General features: G+C 45.9%; 1 protein-coding gene across 2 annotated transcripts; it reads right to left on the reverse strand.

Annotated features, from left to right (window-relative positions):
- Window positions 1-2,573: 2,573 nt before the first annotated feature.
- On the reverse strand, window positions 2,574-20,122 carry LOC123081023 (very-long-chain (3R)-3-hydroxyacyl-CoA dehydratase PASTICCINO 2A). Of its 2 annotated transcripts, none has more exons than XM_044503989.1 (8): window positions 19,807-20,122; window positions 19,610-19,721; window positions 19,416-19,523; window positions 19,270-19,323; window positions 18,514-18,584; window positions 18,313-18,394; window positions 18,111-18,207; window positions 2,574-2,867 (listed from the first exon to the last, which is right to left on the reverse strand). In XM_044503989.1, exons 1-8 carry the CDS (start codon window positions 19,863-19,865, stop codon window positions 2,797-2,799), a joined length of 654 nt encoding a protein of 217 aa, XP_044359924.1. In that variant the 5' UTR covers window positions 19,866-20,122; the 3' UTR covers window positions 2,574-2,796. The 2 variants fall into 2 exon arrangements, with proteins under 2 accessions (XP_044359924.1, XP_044359923.1); XM_044503988.1 differs by lacking the exon at window positions 2,574-2,867 and adding an exon at window positions 17,646-18,017 and having other exon boundaries at window positions 19,807-20,119.
- Between the last annotated feature and the right edge of the window lie 613 nt (window positions 20,123-20,735).

Genomic DNA, 20,735 nt, shown 5'->3' on the forward strand with positions numbered 1-20,735 from the left:
AGCTGTACGCCATGTCGGAGAAGTCGGAGGGTCCAGCAGAGAAGAACTCGACGACGATTGCGGCGTCCATCGACGCGGGGCTGATGTCACCAACAAGGGACCTCGTCATCGACGGCCTCCCATCCGCCGCCGGCCGCCGCCGCGGCATCTAGTCGGCGGTCTGCTCTTGGCTGCTCTTCTCGTCTGCGTTCTATTGGCCGCTACGCGCGCTCCTAGATATCCTGGCCAGCTTGCGGCGGGCGTGCTCTTCCCACCATCACACGGCAGACACCATCGATCATACTCACTTCGGTGCGGTGAACCGTTCCTGGCGCACGGCGGACTCCATCAACCACGCTCACTTCGGTGTGATGTACCGCTCCTGGCGCATGGCGGACTCGGTCGACCGTGCTCGCTTCCGGGCGGCATACTGTGCCCACTGTATGGTCGAGGCGGTGTGCCGTTCGTGGCCCGCCGCCGCGAATGAGCACATCCCCTGCCTACCCCGACGTCGGCCGTGGATTGTTCTGACGTACCCCTATTTCATAACAAGCTCCGACGACAACAGCTCGTGCCGCCGCCTCTCCTACTTGCCGGAGAACACGGAGTGCATTGGCTCCACTGACGACTGGATCGCCCTCCGTCGCGTTGTTGTCGATGATGTGCATAGCTACCTCTTGCACAATCATTTCTCCGACACGACATTGGCACAACAGCTGGACACTTTTATTGCCGACGCTTCTAGGCTTTTCGATGTCCGCAAAGTGCTCGTGCGGTCGACCAATCCATGGGATCGTCGAGTCTAGCCGCCGTGGTCCGACCTCCCGCGTGACAGCCTAGGTCTCGTCATCGACCACATCGCCTCCTTGCTGGCCGGCACCCTGCCTTGCTTCCGGCCGGCACCCTGCCCTTCCCACCACCACGCAGTGGACTCTGTCGACCACACGACGGAGTCTGACGACCAAGCTCACTTCCATGCGGCGTACTGTTCCTGGTGCACGGCAGACTCCGTTGACCGCGCTCGCTTCCGGGCGGATTACCGTGCCCACACCATGGTTGAGGCGGTGTGTCTTTCCTGGCGTGCTACCGCGCGTGAGCATCTCCCAAGGCCACCCCGACGTCTGCCGTGGATCGTTCTCACGTATGGCTATTTCATGACAAGCTCTGACAACTGGTGTCGCCGCATCCCCTCCCTGCCGAAGAACGTGAAATGCATCGGTTCCACCGATGACTGGAATGCCCTCCAGGGCGTCGTCATTGACAATTCCTGTGGCAATGCCCGCGAAACGCATAGCTACCTCTTGCACAATCCTTTCTCCAAGATAACTGTGCCGCTCCCCGAGTTAGACACTCTTATCGGCGACAATGTCTCTATTCTTTTGGAGGTCCGCAAGGTGCTCATGCGGTCGAACCCTCGTGACGTGGTCGCTATCTTGACCAACAACTACAATTACCCGATCATCCTGGTCCGGCCCGGGAAGGGGGTGTGGCTGCCCAGGCTACGATCGGCTCCCTTCATCTACATCATTGACATTGTCTTCATCGGAGATAGACTCTACGGGATCACCCAGGCAGAGGACCTCATCTCCCTCGACATTGCTTTCGGTGTAGATGGCACGCCCATCATTACTAGAGCCAAGCGTGTCATAAGGCACCTGCCCAAGGCCGGTGATCATTCTAAAGTGTGGAGTAATGTTGATTTTCTCCGTGTGAGGTCATACCCATCCAAGCTTGACGATGGTTATGACTTGTGGAGCGATGTCGATGAGAAATATCACAAATATGTTGCCAAGGATAAGGGCGAGCAAGGTGGTGAAACCCTAAACGGGGAGCATGACGAAGACCGTGTACGATATATGATGACAAAGAACACTAACGACAACACAATTAGCGAAGGTATCCACTACGACAAATCAGATGAGCTCTTGATCACTACATTGCAGATCGTCGAGTCTCTTGGGAAGTTACTCATGGTGAGACGGAAATTGCATTGTCCTCCGCTTGGTTACTACTACACACGCAGCGTGGACGTGTTCGAGGCCAACATCACCGCGGGGGAATGGGTGCCAGTGAAGGATGGATTGTGTGGCCAAGCACTCTTCATTAGCAGATATTGTTGCAAGTCCATTCATGCATCTGGAGAGATAGAGAAGGATGCAGTTTATTTTGCCGACACAGGCGAGGTGCTCGACCTGAGGTCTAGGATCATAAGCCAGCCACAGAGAAATCTTTGGTTCAGATGGACAATGTGGCTCTTTCCCCCGGAGCCAGATGTCGATACAATATAGGATAGGATATGATATTAGAAAATTTAATTATCTCTGTTAAGCGAATCACATGGCATCAATCTCTTGGATACTGAAAGTAAAGATGTCAGTTTTTGAAAACAATTCTATTAGTGTGTTCACAATGGTATTAGTTATGAGAATTTTTGTAGTTACATCTTTGTGGATTTTCCTTGTACACCTAAAAAATATTGTTCAAAACACGTCCCAAATTATTTGTCTGATACAGATGTATATAAACATGAAAAGATACAGATTTAGATCCGTATCTAGACAAATTTAGGACAAGTAATTCGGGACAGAGGGAGCAGTAGGTAAAGCTTATATTCAGCAAGGTTTACGTCAAATGAAATGTTGGTCTTTACTGTTTAACATTGTATCTAGCAACCAAATGCAAATTCAGCAACAACCACATTCACATGACACAAAGTTTAATAATCTAGTGTCCAACAAGAACAGACTTTTGATTTTCTGTCATAAATGAGAAACATAGTGATGTGTCACTGAATTTTGTAAGACATATCGATAAGATTTACGCGGTTTTTGACTTTGCAAGCGCCTTCTTACGCTGCCCAAGCATGTAGGTGTACATATGTGGGCTTCCTGTACCCAAAGTTAATATGGTAAGCGCACACACACTAGGTGCTAATGAATGAGACATGAATCGTCGGCGAGGACAGGAAAAGGTACCTGAACGTAGACTAGGAGTTGTTCGCACACGAACACGTCACCGTGTACCCTCGACGCCAGGGGTGATGCACCGCAGCTCACGTCAAAGGAGACCCGTCCGGAAGCGCGGTACGCAGGCAATCCGACGGGCGCTTTTGTTGACCCGAAACCCCACACGCCCGGGAGGGACCCCGTCAAGGCGCATGGTGGCTATGGGCTACCCTAGGTCGACCTGATCGCCCCTAGGGCCTCGAGGTTCGCCGCCCTGCAACAAGAAGAACAGACGAAGAACGAGGAAGAAGAAGAACTAGGGTTAAGGAGAAAAAATAAAAGATAAAAAGTGATAGATGATTTGTTCGATTGTGTGTTGTTCAATCGGCCGTCACCCCTTAGGTATATAAGAGGCGGCTGGACTTCCCGTGCAAGGAAGAGGCTTGGATTCACGTCCAAAACCCTAGTCAAATTTGGATTGGTTTTGTCCGAACTTTTCAAAATTGTTCGGTTTAAACTGGCTGCACCTTGCGGGTAATTTTTGAGGTGGTAAACGACCTCGGATGAAAACAAGCCCAAAAGCAATCTTGAACATTTCGACAAGATGAACAACTTTCATGTTGAACACTTTTAGATCTGAGATCATCTTCAATGGCTAATTGCTCACGCATTGTATCAGACATCCATCAACATGTGTCTGATGTCCAGCGTAATATATTGATCCCTAGCTGGTCCGCACCATATTGACTGTAATTTTTGCATGCGAACTCGGATTGAGATGATTTATATATGAAATCGATCGCCTCGATGATACGGAGACAATTCCTTTAGAGTGCTCCTTCATCCGAGGCCATCTTGAGGATGTAATCAGCCGAATAGTGTTCTAGATACAAAATCTCAGTACTTCGAACACAACTTCGGCCTTAGAGATGAGACCGGATGGCTATGACCCAAATATCAAAGTTTCTCCTTTTGACAATATGGAACTTCCTCATTTTGAGCACTTTTCCATTTAAGGCCTTCTTAATTATATTTTCGATCATGCCAAAATCTGGTGTCAACACATGCCCCCCCTGTTTTTCGGCAAAACTTGTGTGCCGAAAAATAGCTTGCATGAAGTTTGTTCTAAGCGCGATGTCAACACTTCATCGGCCATTTGTACGTGCTTAGGATGATATGTATATATCGGCCATTTAGATTAGCAACAAAGTGAAGCTAATTGAACATATGATGATTTGCTAATACCCTTTCATGATGTAAAAAATTATATTGCATGCATGGATTAAAATAAGCCCATTGAGGGTAACCAATCATACCTGATGAAGAATTCCATGGCATATGCATCAACGACATAGTTGAAGAATATGGATAATGTGTGGACCGAAGATGTTGAAACCTTTGGCTTGGTCCTTCATAGTTTTCACTCTTTTTCTTCTTCATCTTTGCCGCACTTCGTGTAATGGATGCTTTCACATAATTCTTATTTTGAGTACTTCCTTTAGGAACCCATGCCATGTTCCTTTCTTCAAGTTCTTGTGCACTAAGTTTTCGTAATTTCTTTTTTGTCAATATGATAAGCCGAGTGAGCGCCCCGGCTGTGATTTTGTTTGAACTAATGACAATTCTTGTTTTACCTTGTGCACTTTCAACTTCTTTTCTTCAGATTTGACACTTTGATTCTCGACAATTGATTGCTTCATCTCATTGCCTTTAGTAGCCAATGTTAACACTTTAATTGGCTCTTTATCCTTTAAGATCAAATATGAACTGGCACTCTTGCGACCATCTTTTTTAACTCGATATACTTGTTTGATCACCTCTTCCTTCTTTCTTGAGCTCCGGACCGATTCTTTCTTATTGAAACGGTCTTGAACATATGACAGCTCACTGGACGTTGATCTTCTTGGAGCTGCATAACAATGGTGAGATGGTCTAAAATATGATGGGGAATGTGCCATTGTATCATACCTGTCCCATGATGAATATCGATCTACATGAGCATAGGGAGGCATCTACGACATTGGCATTGGCGGCCCAAAATATGGATATGAACACGTTGCATTAAAATTCTCTTCTTGCCAATACCGATTCTTGGATTTGCGCATAGGGGGTGATCTTGATGCTTTTGTATTAGTTGGTCGATAAGCACAGTTCTCCTCACTTATCTTCTGATATTTTTCCAATAGTTGCGCGAACGTGACTTTCGGCTTCTTACCTTTTTGCTTACGTCGGCCTTTGTTTTCTTTGGTTGTGCTTGCACCGGTCTTTAGATTTTCTTGTTGCCCCCCAGTCCTTGGCGTCTCCATTGTAGCTTCGATGTAATTCTCGCCCTCAAGATTATGTTCATTATATATGCTCTTTAACAACTTCTTTACTTGAAAGCTTGATCCCATGACCTGCAGTTTTTACTTTCTCTTTAAATGGATCACCTTGAATCAGCCGATGCAAAAACCTTTTACCATCGGGACCAATTGGAATAGACTCGTTATCTCTTGGTGTCTCAACAAATTTCAATCGTCCTTTATCAATGGCCGATTTAACTATTTGACGAAACTGCAATCCTCAATACTATGCTTGAATGAATCATGCAACTTACAATAAATTCGTCCTTGGATAGATGGCTTGACATGGTGATCAAGAATTCTAATGTAATTATTTTTCAACAACAAATCAAAGATTTGATCGCACATGTTTGAATCGAAGGTATACGTTTTGTTTTTTAGCCGATTTTGGTGTGCGAACGGCTTTGGAAGTAAGCAAACGAATGGTTCAGATTTAGAATCTCCCCATTCGGCTATGCATTGTGTTTTACACCCTATCTCCGATGTATTTGGATAAGATATTATATTAGCATCGGATTTCTCAAAAGAATTTGACCTTGGCTTTAAATTTCTGAAACGAAAATAGTTAGAATACACATGTCTCAATTGAGACCAAGTGCAAGCCAAGTAAGAAACAAGCAAAGCTACCCAATTAGATATGAAATTTTGATAAAGCAATGGGGAAAACTTTGGCTGCAATAATAGGTCACTATCGGTCTTTATAAATGGCACAATAGATTGACCGATATGTTCTATAACAGTTTTATTGCTAACAAGTAAATTTCCCTTCGTCATTGGTCTTTCAAAATTACTTATGAGAATTTCTCTTATAGAAGCATCAACAATAAAGTGCCGACCAAATCGGAAGATAGGTAAATCACTTGCTAGACATACCTTTTCAAACACGTTGGGAGAGCATGATGGTTGCGTTACTTGAACGATAGGTTGTTCCTCTTTCGAATAGCTCCCCAACACCTTGTCATCCTGTTTTTCTAGAATAGATTCAGCATACGTAATATTTGATTCGGTCTTTTCAATAGCCGAATTAACTTTGTTATCCGAATCACCATCTTTTTTGATAATTTTATCAACACCCAATGCTTTCTCTTTTTGACATAATCTAGCTTGAATTGCAGCAGAATTAATAGGCTTTCCCTCTTTTATTAATTCATGTAGAACAACATTGCATTCGTCCCAAAAAGACGTAAGATTTTTCTTAATGTCCCAATCTGGATAGAATTGCCCCCCGACACTTTTAGACTCTTTTGGTAACGAGATGTCACCAAAATTATGTAATTTTGCAAGGGAAACATTGTATGCTACGATACTAGGTGAAGACACATGTGATCCTATAGAATTTTCACTTATTCGGCTATTAGCGTGAAGGTGCGAAGCCGAATTATGAATACCCATAGTTGCATATGGTGCCAAACAATTAGTAGCATGAGGTGTAGCATATGACAATTGAGGGTAATTGGCCGGATAACTAGTAGTAGCATGGCCAATTCCCGTATCCACCGGCATGTTTTGATTAACATATTGCAAGCTAGTTGCCGATGAATAAAAAAGTGAAACACTTTGTTGCATACTATCAGAAGTTCCTATGTGAAGTGTTTCAACTTGATTAACGGAACTCATCATGTTGTTCATCGGCATATGGATTTGTGGGGCTGCCGATGCATGGGAGTTCGTATACATATGTTCCATGTTGCTAAAATTATATGAGGTAGAAGCATGGAGATTTTGTTGCATCGGCTCTTGCACATAATTAGATGCATGATTGATAAAGCTAGGGCTAGCAGATACATTATGCTCATTAAACGATCTAGCAACAACATATGCATTATTTGCATCTACATAAGTGAATTGGGTATTCATGTTACCTTTGTAGATTGCAAACCCTAGATGACGATCTCTTCGTAGCAAGAACGGGCCGGAGACCGTTCAAAGCTTCGTCCTCAGCGGAGTCGCCAAAAAGTGTGTTTGCACACGAACACGTCACCGTGTACCCTCGACGCCCGGGGTGATGCACCGCAGCTCACGTCGAAGGAGACCCGTCCGGAAGCGCGGTACACAGGCAATCCGGCGGGCGCTTTTGTTGAACCGAAACCCCACACGCCCGGGAGGGACCCCGTCAGGGCGCACGGCGGCTATGGGCTGCCCTAGGTCGACTTGATCGCCCCTAGGGCCTCGAGGTTCGCCGCCCTGCAACAAGAAGAACAGACGCAGAACGAGGAAGAAGAAGAACTAGGGTTAAGGAGAAAAAATAAAAGATAAAAAGTGGTAGATGATTTGTTTGATTGTGTGTTGTTCAATCGGCCTTCACCCCTTAGGTATATAAGAGGCGGCTGGACTTCCCGTGCAAGGAAAAGGCTTGGATTCACGTCCAAACCCTAGTCAAATTCGGATTGGTTTTGTCCGAACTTTCCAAAACTGTTCGGTTTAAACTGACTGCACATTGCGGATAATTTTTGAGGTGGTAAACGACGTCGGATGGAAACGGGCCCAAAATCAATCTTGAACCTTTCAACGAGACGAACAATTTTTATGTTGAACACTTTTAGATCTGAGATCGTCTTCAATGGCTAATTGCTCGTGCATTGTATCAGATATCCATCAACATGTGTCTGATGTCCAGCGTAATATATTGATCCCTAGCTGGTCCGCACCATATTGACTGTAACTTTTGCATACGAACTCGCATTGAGATTATTTATATATGAAAATCGATCGCCTCGACGATACGAAGACAATTCCTTTAGAGTGCTCCTTCATCCGAGGCCATCTTGAGGGTGTAATCAGCCGAATAGTGTTCTAGATACAAAATCTCAGTACTTCGAACACAATTTCGGCCTTAGAGATGAGACCGGATGGCTATGACCCAAATATCAAAGTTTCTCCTTTTGACGATACGGAACTTCCTCACTTTGAGCACTTTTCCATTTAAGGCCTTCTTAATTATATTTTCGATCATGCCAAAATCTGATGTCAACAGGAGTACCAGGATTGATGCATAGAAGTAATCAAATGAATAGTTCCATTTGTTGGGCATTCTGATGCAGTACTTCTCTGATGCCTGTCATTATCAATTAAATGTGAAAACAGGAAAATTAGCAACATTCGTACAGTTTGTGAGTGCATTGATCAATTGCTCTAGTGGATTTCATCAGAAAAGATAATACCTTAATGAACAGCAACGCAATGTATATCAAGCCAACCTCGCTGCTGATGCCGGTTGGGTACCTGCAGACATCCAGGTTCGACTCGATGTAATAATTTATTCTTTACATAATCATAATGTTGCGCTGACTTACAATCTGCAACCTTATGCCGAGTTAAGCCTAGTAGCAGTGTAGTGTAGCCTCACCTAGGCCATAGAAGCTTTGATGGGGCAGATCAGAACAGCTCTTTTGTGCTGAAAAAAGGGTACTTATAATCTGCATTGTAATATTGAACACTAGAGTAACTAACTAAGTCTTCAAAAGCTGCAGAATTTACCATTTGTTCATATCAATCATGTAATCAGCACATTTTCACAAACCGTAGACCATATCCATGACTTTGGCAACCTATAAACTCAATCTATATAAGTACCTACTATTAAAGGGAGGAAGATTTCTTACTTCTACTTTAATTACCCCTTTATATCTGTTGATTTTGTGTTAATCATAAAAATTGACCGCTGAGGTAAGAGATCTGCTTGGTTTTTCCACCCGGTTTTTCCCTCATCGATTTCCCCATTCATTAGGCCTCCTATTGTGTAATCTTGAAAAAAAAAGAAAAAGAAACCTCCACGATCTATTCTTTACGGATCTCCAAAGAAACTCCACACCCTCCCTACTGTACCCCCTCGTATCGCTCCCTCCAGGGCGATCGCGGGGGGGGGGGGGGGGGGGGGGGGGGTTGTCCCTAGCGCTCCAGCCGCCGCCCCTCCCTCCGTCTCCTCCACATCGTCATCCCCGGAGACGAGCGTCGGCTAAGCCCGGGCGCCGCCAGTGATGGGGGCGGCGGGGATCTCAGCTGTAGCCCCGTGATCTGGAGGGATTGTAGGCGCGAGATCGCCCTCGATCTTCGTCGTCCCGGCGGTTCGGCGCTGCTCCGGCGGCTTCATAGCGGGGGGGGGGGATTGGGAGAGGACATAGCAAAGTGGCAGTGCTTGATCCCCGGAGCAGCGGCTTCGGTCATGGCGGTGGCGGCATCCCCTCCGCTAGGGATGACGTGCCAGGGGTGGTGGGTCCTTGTGGCGACATCGGTGATGGCGGATCTTGGGATCCCGCTCCCAGGGACGTTGTAGGACGCGCGTGGCGGCCGGAGCTTCCCCCACGTTGACGGCGCTGGATGCAGGATCACGGCGATTGTTGTCGTCGTATGGGCAACGACAGCGGCTGGCGCGACGGTGGGTACTCCCTATAGTGCCCGGAATCAGGTCGACAACCCCTCTTCATCAACGGCGGCGGACTCCGGGATCGTGCGGACGATTCGGAGTCTGGATCTCGAGGTGGTGATGGCCTTCTGAGGCTGGTGGCGATATGGGACGTCCCTTCCATCAACGGATCGGATTCGATGCGGCTCGGCAGGTGATACATGTGCATCTTTCGGAGTTGTCGGGCGGTGCCTGTCGCCGGCAGGTGAAGCCACCGGTGGATGTGCTACCAGCGAATGCTACGCACAACGGCTTATATGGAGACGTCAAGTCATGCTTTGCTACCGGCAGGTAATGCACGGTGGCTCTAGCGGAGGTGTCATGTTTAGCCTGTGGCTGTCAGATCAAAGTGGTGCGACAGTAGCGGGAGGCAAGCGGTATGGGATATCTTTGTCTTTTGTTCTCTCCTCCGGAGGTATCCGGCTATCGAGGTGCCGGTAGACGGATAAGGGCGGATGGTACAGACGGGTTCAGCGACGAGTTTATGCACTCCGGTGGAAACACAAGATCTCTGATCAGACTTTGTCGTCGCACGCCTGTGTCGTGTCTTACTGAAGGTGGTGGATTGAAGCTTGGTTTTGTGGATGAGAATCCGGAGTTCAACCTTGTGGTGGACCCGCCATCATTGGTGCACATGCGGCGATTCCTTCTTGAAGGCATAGCTTAGGAGTTGTGTATTTTTCGGTTATGTTGTATCTTGTATCATAGGGACTAGTGGCTATCTGGGGAGGCATTGTCGCGAGGTATACGACCTCAGGGTTTGTTTCCCGCTTTATTTTCGGGTCCATTGTGTTCAGCTGCTGGATTTTGCACTATTAATAATATATGGCTGCATGCATCGTCCTGATGCAGAGACCGGGGTTATCCCCTTTTCAAAAAAAAAAAACATAAACAACTCCCGACAGGTTGCCGAGAAGAACTCCACGATATCCTTTTTGCTTTAAGTTCGACACCCCTTATCATGGAGATTAGAGAACCCCTGCTCCACATCATCGAGGTTCGAGGGTCCCATACTGCCACATTTACAATAGAATCAATTCGGAAATATGGTGTGATCTACATATAGCAGTCTCTTCCTCTTCTATGAACATGATCCTCCTTGAGATTCCGAATCTTGAATCCCATCAGACCACCTATCCAGCATGTCATAGGACGAATTTACCTCACGATGGTTGACAGCGACGAAGGCATCTATGTTCTTATCGATCTGTGTGTGCAAGATTGATCTGAAGAAGGGGCGGTGATGCTGGTCCACGACTTGGCCGGTAAAACCTGCGAAGTGCTGCTGCCTAATGCGAGACGCCGGCCTGATGTTGAAGCAGGTCCTGATGTCTTTTGCTCACCGAAGTACTGTCCTGGCAAGCTCCGGCTGATACTTTTGGCCACGGTAGACTGATATACGATACGAGAGACGCACAAATACTCGAAAGCAGGCCAGATAGATGGAGTTTTATGAGGCTGGCACAAGCACACACGGTTACAGCATGTAACGTGATATTTTCTCCGGTCAAAAGCACCTGGCAGCGACGGGATCATATATTGCAGTGTAGAAATTATAGGATGCCTGAATTGTTGTATTATTGATTGACCCTCGTATTGTAAGCGGCGATGGATCGATTCGGAGGTTATGCTGTCATGCATGTTGGGAGAAAACCTCCATAGCCTCCTGCTCTAACCGCGTACATACCATCTTGAACAACGGTTGGTGCTCCGGTCGTTGTATAGTAGACCACAGACAAAGCAAGTGCGTACACCGGAAAATAACCTGCAGAGGAGAAGCATTTTTGTCATTAAAACCAAATCATTTCTACATAGCCAAAGCGACCAAAGTAAGGCCTACGCTCACATCTTTATTAGCGTTTTGAAACTATTTGGAATACGATCTAACCCATGACCAAATATATTGGCAACACTTGAGGACGGATACAAATTTGACACTATTTGGATGACTGACCATGTAGAACATGCAAATTTGCATTGGAAAAAGTGGTGTTTGATGTCTCGTCATGAGCACAAAAGTAACACTTCTTCCCTAACCAGTTGAGATTGTCTTTGATTAGCATAACTCCCCTATGAAGATACCACATAAAGATTTTAACTTTTAGTTAAATCTTTGAGTTTCAAAATTTCTTGTTATTAGTCAGAAGATGACTGACTAACGGGCTTATATTTTTTTATTAAAAAGTGCTTTCGAAATAATTGATGTCAAAGGAACATGATACGATTGCCAACAGGTGAAAATTGAATGAGGAATAACCGAAGGAAATCAATCTCCAGGGAGCAGATTGTATGTAATCTTAAAAAGGTTAAACGCAAAGGCGTCATTTCTATATGAAGAATGGGCTGCGTCAGAGTAGATTAACTTGTAGGTTCGAGTGGTTAGCTAGGTGACTTGAATACAAAGCTTCCTTCTCCTCCTTCAAGAAAGAAAGTTAGGGTTCGTGTCTCTCGCCGGCACCGTCGCACGTCCGCCTCGTCTCCGGTGGCCCTAGGGCCATGGAGGCGTGATGGATCCTGGCAAGGGCTGGCGGGAGGGCTCCGTTTTTAGTTTTTTTTTTTTTCAATCTTGTTAGGGTTTGTGTCCTGCTCAAGGAGGCGAGACGGTGGCGGCTCCCTGAAGATGGAATAAAGGTCTCCCCGTCTAGCCCCCATTCCGACGGTGCGTCTAGCATCGTTGGTGGGCGTGTGGAGGTGTGTCTCCGGCAGATCTATCTTTGGTGGGTTTGCTCGGATCTCGTCGTTGTTTGTCTACATTGGCGTGTCTTTGGTTTGGATCCTTCCGGTCTACGTTATTCTTCATCGGCGGCAGTTGCTGTTCTGGGGTGCTGGTCCTATGTGGCCTTAGCACGACGACTTCCCGACTGTCTACTACAACAAGTTGTGCCCGACTCTGGCGATGGAGGGGCGATGACGGCGGCGCGCCTTCGACTCGCTTCAGTGCTTGTAGTTGTCGCTAGGTGGTCTACGGATCTGGATGTAATTTTTATTTCTGGTGTTCGTTGTACTGCCATGATTGAAGATGAATAGATTGAAAGTTTTCCCGCAAAAAAAGGTTCTAGTGGTTAGCTAGACTCCTGCCAATGCCGAAGGAAGGTCCTTGGTTCAAGTTCTAGGTGAATCTATCTGTTTTCATATCTTTTTCCCCCATATGCGCTTTGGTTTGTGAAAAAATGGCAAATTTGCAAATATATTCCTATGAAAATAGTAAGTTCACGACCGGTCTAGGGAGCGTTGACGTGGCATCCACGCAGCTGGTTTTTTCTCTTTCGTATAGGTTTTGGCCTTATTTGATGAAATTCATGAGCTTAGGACCTAAATTGATCATTTTTCGAGTCATTGTTCTAGAGCATGCAATTAATTTGAGTTAATGGACAACCAGAACGTTTAACTGTTCTTCAACATCAACACCTTTATGAAGGAAACGGCGCTCAAGCACTGCCGTTACCGTATCAAACCACCAAACGTGGATTCTAGGTTTTCATCATGAAGAACAGGTATGAGCATAGGCAAGGAATGCCTTCAACAAGATAGTGAGACAAAAACATCGTCGATGCCAGGTATAACTATACGAGTCTGACCTATACTTTACACCCCGAAGATTGAGACCTGATGCTTTAGAAGCACCATCAAGTGGAAGTCGATCTTGTGTTGTCGCCGTCGAACCGGACAAAGTGAGACCCGCTAAAACCCACATAGCAGCCTTTGGGCTTCATCCCGCAAGGTTGCACCTCAATAGTGACCTGCACGGTGCCCTCCACAACAAAGACAAATTGGGACACCGGCAGCCAGCCGGACCCGTCCACCATCAGATCCGGGTGACATGGGCGGCTAAACAGTAGTTCATCAGTCCCAACCATCCGCTGCCATCTCCGGAAGGGGACACCGCAGCCACGTGGAGTGGATGCCACGCCACCAGCTTGACGAGAAGACGACCATCGGGAGTAGCCGCCTTATCCACGCCATACTAGGCCGCCTTATCCACGCCACCAACTTGCAACTGGACCATAGTCATTTTCTTCATTAGTTGCAAGTTGAGGATGTACTTGGAACTGACCTGAATCTTTTTCCGCCTTAGTTGCAAGTCCACCATAGACTCGTAACTAGACACTGGCTCGTAACTAGACACTGGCTTTTCTCGTCCTAGTTTAAAGTTAACCAACGACTCACAACTATACATGTTCCTTTTTTTATCCCAGTTGCAAGAAAACTATATCGACACACAACTGGGCTCTTAATCTTTTTTTGTCACAATTTCTAGTCAACCAATGACTCGCAAATAGGCCCGATCCATTTTCTTTCCCAGTTGTATGTCCATCATTGGTATGCAATTGGGCCTTTGATCTTTTTTGCCCCCAGTTGCATGTCCATTCTTGACTTGCAACCAGGCCAGACTTTTTTTAATCTCCGGTTACAAGTCCACCCATCAGCTCACAACTGGGCTCAATGTTTGTTTTGTTTTGCAACTGGGCCTGCCTTCTTTCTCCATTATTTGCAAGTCAACTATTAACTTGCAACTGGGTTTGACATTTGTTTCGCCATAGTTGCATGTCCACCATCAGACTCACAACTAGGTATTGACTTTTCTTGTCCTAGTTGCAAGTTAACCATCGACTGGCAACTCGGCCCGCCCCTTTATTATCCCAGTTGCAAGATAGCCATCGATCAAACTGGGTCTTGATCGTTTTCTTTGCCGGAGTTGCAACTCAACCAACGACTTGTAACTGGGCCCAAAGTTTTTTTGTCCTAGTTGCAAGTCCTCCATTGACATGAAACTGGGCCCAAAGTTTTTTGTCCTAGTTGCAAGTCCTCCATTGACATGAAACTGGGCCTTTGATCCTTTTAGTTGCCCTAACTACAAGTCCACTCTCGACTTGTAATTGTGCCTAACGTTAACTTTACCCAATTGCAGGTCCAACATTGACTCACAACTGGGCCCGACCCTTTTTATTATCTCAGTTGCAAGTCTATCATCGACCCGCAGCCGTGTCGACCATTTATATTTGTCTGAGTTGCAAGTCCATCATTGACATGCAACTAGTCTCTTTCGTCGTTTTTTCTTCCTTTGCAAGTCCATTATTTGACTCACAACTGGGCCTGAATTTTTTTGCCTCAGTTCCAAGTCCACCATCCCCTCGTAAATATGGCCGATTTATTTTTTGCCTCTTACGTGACTAAGTCGAGCTACATACTGGCACTAGCATATATACAAGGCAAAGATATAAAGGTATGCACGATGATCAGCGCATACAAATACGCACTAAAAATCTAAAAAGGTTCACCATACACTAAAGAAAAGTTTAGTTTGTTAAAGGAAATGTTCAGCGTATATTAAAAATAGTTCACCACACACTAAAAAAGTTCAGTTTGTATATAGGAAATGTTTCGAATGTTCAAAACATGTTACCATTTTCAAAAATTGTTCACGAACTCAAAAAAACATATTTTGATAAAAATATCAGGTTTTCAAAAAATGTATGTGAATTTCAAAAAGTGTTCTCATTTTCAAAATGTGTTCATGTTTTGAGAAAATGTTCAGAATTTTCAAAAATTATTCCCATTTTCAAAATTATTCACAAATTTTCACTCAATGTTGGAAAAGGTTTCAGATCTGACAATTCATTGAGTTATTAAAAATGCGCATTGATAATTTGCCACCAACAGCTATTTGTTCTTGTGGCTACAAATACACGTTTAGTAGTCTGAGGTTGGAAGTTTGATTCTTGATTAGAGTGCTTTTTTACGTCTTGTTCCCAGAAGCTGGGTTGGGCAATACAAAAAAGAAAAAAAAAAGAACAAAGAAATAATAAAACAGCGGCTGGCTGGACAATAAGAAAACCAAACAGTGGGAGGAAGTTTTCAACAAGGGGCCACAAATAGGGGTGACGTCATTTTAGATGCAAAACTACTACATGAAGGACAGTTTGCCAGACGAACTATGCACGATGGAGGATTGATGGTGCTGTCTAGGTGTGCAGTACGCACGGACGGCTTGATGAGATGCGTCGTCCGGAAATCGTTTTCAGACTGTCGTGTGTATAGCATCTTTTTAAATGTGACATATTATGTTACATCTAGATGAGACATAATCACACCATAGATTTTGTATAGCATCTCTTTTGTCAGGTACTAGTTTTGTTTGGATTGTAACTGACCCACGTTTCTAGCTAACGGAAATCCAACTGAACCACTAAAAGATCAGAAGAATATACTCCCTCCGTTTTTAAATATTTGTCTTTCTAGAGATTTCAATAAATGACTACATACGGAGCAAAATGAGTGAATCTACGCTCTAAAATATGTCTATATACATCTGTATGTGGTAGTCCATTTGAAATCTCTAAAAAAACAAATATTTAGGAACGGAAGGAGTACGTACCATTGAAGGAAGCGTACGTGCACTGGGCAACCAGGTTCGTTTTGAATCGGAGAGCCCAATCCGGTCCGATCGATCATCGACTAGCTAGCTTGACCGATCGATCAATGGCGTCGTCGTGTCCACCATGGTCCGAGCTCCCGGGTGACATCCTAGGCCCTCCTCATCGACCGCCTCCTGACCGCCACCGGCCACCGCCGCAGCTTCAGGTCGCCGGTGTGGCTGCTACGGACGCTTCAAAACAGCCTGGCTCGCTTCCGCGCGTCGTGCTCCTCCCACCACCGCATGGCGGGACCACCGCCTCTCCTCCTTACCCGAGGACGCGACGTGCATTGGTTCCACCGATGACTGGATCGCCCTCCGTTGCGTCGTCGTCAACAATGCCTCCAAAACGAATAGCTACCTCTTGCACAATCCTTTCTCCGAGATGACCGTGCCGCTCCCTGAGCTAGACACTCTTATCAGTAATAATGCATCCCTGTTTTTCGAGGTCCGCAAGGTGCTCATGCGGTCAACCCCGCATGACGTTGCCGCTCTTATGACCAACAACTACAATTGCCCTATCAACCTGGGGAAGGGTGTGTGGCTGCCGCGGCCACGATCGGCTCCCTTCGTCTACATCATTGACATCGTCTTCATCGGAGATAGGCTCTATGGGATCACCAAGGCGGACGACCTCATATCCCTCGATATCGCTTTCGGCGCCGACGGTACACCCATCGTTACTAGAGCCAAGCGTGTCATAAGGCACCCGTCCAAGGCCGGTGATCGTTCTGACGTGTGGAGCAACATCGACGTCTTCCGTGTGTGGCCATACCCATCGCTTGATGATGGCTATGACTTGTGGAGCGATGTTGATGAGAAATACCACAAATATGTTGCCAAGGATAAGAGTGAACAAGATGGTGAAACTCTAAACGGAGAACATGACAAAGGCCGTTCACGATATGCGATGACAGAGAACACCGGCATCCACTCGATTAGCGAAGACATCTACTATGACAAATCTGATGACCTCTTCATCACTACCTCGCAGATCGTCGAGTCACTTGGGAAGTTGCTCATGGTGAGACGGAAATTGCATCAACCCCCGCATAGCTACACCTGCAGCTCAGATGTGTACGAGGCCGACATCACCAGGGGGGCATGGGTGCCAGTAACGAATGGACTACATGGCCAGGCACTCTTCATCAGCAGATACTTTTGCAAGTCCATTCATGCATGTGGAGAGGTAGAGAAGGATGCAGTCTATTTTGCCCACACGGGCGAGGTGGTCCGCATGAGATCCAAGATCATAAGCCGGCCACAGAGAGATCTTTTTTTCAGATGTACGACGTGGCTCTTCCCCCCAGAGCCAGTTGTCTATACAATATAGGAGCTTTGATATATTATACAGTACTAGTAAAGATGTCAGTTATTGCCTGCAATTCTTTCAATGTGTTCGTAACGGTATTAGTTATATAATTTTAGTAATTACTACTCCCTCCGTTTATAAATGCAGATGTATATAGACATATTTTAGAGTGTAGATTCACTTATTTTGCTGTGTATGTAATCTGTATTGAAATCTCTAAAAAGGCTTATATTTAGGAACGGCGGGAGTATATGTTTGTGGTATTCCTTCTGCACCTCGGAAATATTGTTCAAAATAAGTGTAGACATCTGGTAGGTACATTTTGGCTTTCAGCAAGGTTTACGGCAAAAAAAAAATTGCTGGTCATTACTGTTTAGACGTTGTATCTAGCAACCAAATGCTAATTCAGCAACAACCACATCTACATGACACAAGAGTTTGATGATCCTAAACACAGCTGGTGCCGAACAAGGACATACTTTTGATTTTCTGACATAAATGAGAAAAAACACAATGATATGCCACCAAATCTTGTAAGAAGCATCAATAAGTTACGCAGTCTTCGACTTTGCAAGCGCCTTCTTGCGCTGCCCAAGCATGTACGTGTACATATGTGGGCTTCCTGTGTCCAAAGTTAATTTATCCACAGTAAGCGCACACACACTAGGTGTAGATGATTCAGGCATGAATCGATAGCGAGGACAAGAAAAGGTACCTGGAACGTAGACTAGGAGTACCAGGATTGATGCGTAGAAGTAATCAAATGAATAGTTCCATTTGTTGGGCATTCTAATGCAGTACTTCTCCGATGCCTGCCATTGTAAATTCGAATGAAGAAGCATAAATTAGCAACATGCATACAATTTATAAGTGCATTGATCAACTGCTCTAATGGATTTCATCAGAAAAGATGATACCTTGATGAACTGCAATGCAATGTATATCAAGCCAACCTCGCTGCTGATGCCGGTTGGGTACATTACTAGGAATGAGCTATACCTGCACACATCCAGGTTCGATTCGATGTAAAGATTCATTCTTTATATAATTATTTAATGTTGCGCTGACTTACAATCTGCAACCTTATGCAGAGTTAAAGCAGTGTAATGTAGCCTCACCTAAGCCATAGAAGCGATGATGGTGCAGATCCAAACAGCTCTTTTGTGCCGAAAAAAGAGTACCTAATAATCTGCATTTGAACACCCAACACTAGAGTAACTAACTAGGTGTCTGAAAGCTGCAGAATTTACAATTCCTTCATTTCAATGAAGGGATCGGATAATTTGAGATAAACACATTTTAACAAACCATGGACCATACGCCATGACTCTGGCAACCTATAGGGCTTGATGAATAATAATATGCAGCACAATTACTCTGTCATCCTCTGCTTTAAAGGTTCTTTCCATTCAAGTTTGAAGTTTCTGGTGTTCTTTTTCTGTTACATGAGCATTATTAACCTGATTTGTCTAATTTGGGATTAATCATACAAATACTAGGATACATGATTGGAAAATATACGGCAGTAAGTAATGTGCACATATTAGTGCCTCTGACTTCTAGTTGACTCAGCACTACCCTGATGATACACACCTCCCCTGGTGTAATGTATAGTGAATTAAGCTATAGTATAGTGAATTAAGCTAGCAATTTTGTGTGAAATTCCTCTCACAAGTATCTTGAAATTCAACCTTGAACAGCAACATCAATATATTAAAACCATCCATATTTCAGGAAGACATTTTCAGTTATTCTAACAGCAACAGCGGCTCCTCGCGGCTTGATAACACAGTTAATTTGAAGATCTGTAATCTCTAGCTTACAAGGAGCATGCATGATGATCTTAGTGAACTCATTGGTGGATACATACATACCTCGGTGATGGACCAGCTGATGACCAAGGAGCTCACCAGGATGTGTGTCCTGGTCTGCAGAGCCGTACAAGAAAACAGAGCATCAGGTATGCTCGCGGCAAGAAGAACAGAGAGAGACGCCATGTTCAGAGAGAAGAACACCGCACCTCGGGGAAGCTCCAGAGGATGCCCCAGGTGACGAAGAGGCGCGACCCGATCTGCGGCAGCGTGGCCGACACCGGCGACCTCACCAGCCCGACGAGCCCGTGGAGGATCTGGCATGGGACACGCAGGATGCAGGGCTCAGAAGTCAGGACTGAACAGATCGAGAGAAAGAAGCAAGATCCAGCGGGCGGCGTACCTCGAGGACGGCGGCGGTCTGCGCGAGCTGGAGCGGCCGCTCGACGGCGGCGTACACGCCCTCGTGCCCCGACCGGAGCAGCGCGTCCACGGCGAAGTAGAGCACCTGCGCCCTGCACCCACGCGCGCACGGATCCTCATCAATCAAGAACTCGATGTGGAAGGAGAGATCAAGCAGCGTGGGAAGAAGGGACGGACCATCCGAAGAAGACGGCCCAGTTGTAGACGGCGAGGTAGGCGCGCTTCACGGCCGCCATCGTCTCCGCTGCTGCTTCTTCTCGTGCCGCCGGCCGGATCTCTGGTGGTGCGGAGGGGACGACGCGGGGCGGGGTTATAGCTGCGGCTGCTTGCGGGCGGGTCCCCGGCGGTTTAATTGGGGCGGGTCGAGGTCGCACCTCGGAGCAGAAGCCACAGCTCAGCTGCACATCTCAGCTCAGCTCAGCTGCCACCAGCATCCATTTAGTGGCAATCAATGTACTGAACGACCACCACGACCCAGGGAGGATGAATTCTGCTCAACTGCACTCCAGCTGCCTCAGCAACAGATTACCTAGTTGCCCGTCGAGTCACGGAGATTGGATTCTGTTTGCTCATCGATTTCGCGTGCACGGCAGAGGAGGAGGCACAAAGCTCCTCTCTGTTTTTCTCAGAGCAATTTTTCTCTGTATTCATCTGTTGGAAGAGAGTAGATTTCCTGTTTCTTGCAGTCGTTCCTCTGTTGAAGCACAGTGAAACACCGTTTATCTGTGTCGCGTCTACAGATCTGGCTGCAGCTTTCTTGATCCTGACACTGATTGCAAGATGAATCAGGTTATCTGCGTAGAGACAGTTTGAACAAGCGGTCTGTTTTCTGAACCCTGAACAAGCATGCAGAGGAACAACCGGCGATGTTCCTTGTGTCACATAGTGTTGATCATGGTTCAACCAATCAATCATCCACTGCATCCAAGATTGTATATATAAGGACCAAAGGGGCAGACCCAACAAATCTCGGCCATCAAACTAGGCCCATCCAATGACGCAGGCTATCCAATGGTGAACGCTCAACGCGTTCAGCGTGCAGTTAATATCATACCAAATAACAATTTCAGCGCTACACATAATTACCACACAAATAATATGCTACC

Source organism: Triticum aestivum, chromosome 3D (assembly GCF_018294505.1).
Source record: "Triticum aestivum cultivar Chinese Spring chromosome 3D, IWGSC CS RefSeq v2.1, whole genome shotgun sequence".
In the NCBI taxonomy this organism is placed as follows: Eukaryota; Viridiplantae; Streptophyta; class Magnoliopsida; order Poales; family Poaceae; genus Triticum; species Triticum aestivum.

Coding starts and splice junctions, on each gene's coding strand:
- LOC123081023 (XM_044503989.1), bottom strand. CDS start 19,865: ATGGCGGCCGTGAAGCGCGCCTACCTCGCCGTCTACAACTGGGCCGTC. Junction 19,324..19,415: donor TCCTCTGGAGCTTCCCCGAG/GTGCGGTGTTCT, acceptor ACGGCTCTGCAG/ACCAGGACACACATCCTGGT. Junction 18,208..18,312: donor TTGCATTGCAGTTCATCAAG/GTATCATCTTTT, acceptor TTACAATGGCAG/GCATCGGAGAAGTACTGCAT.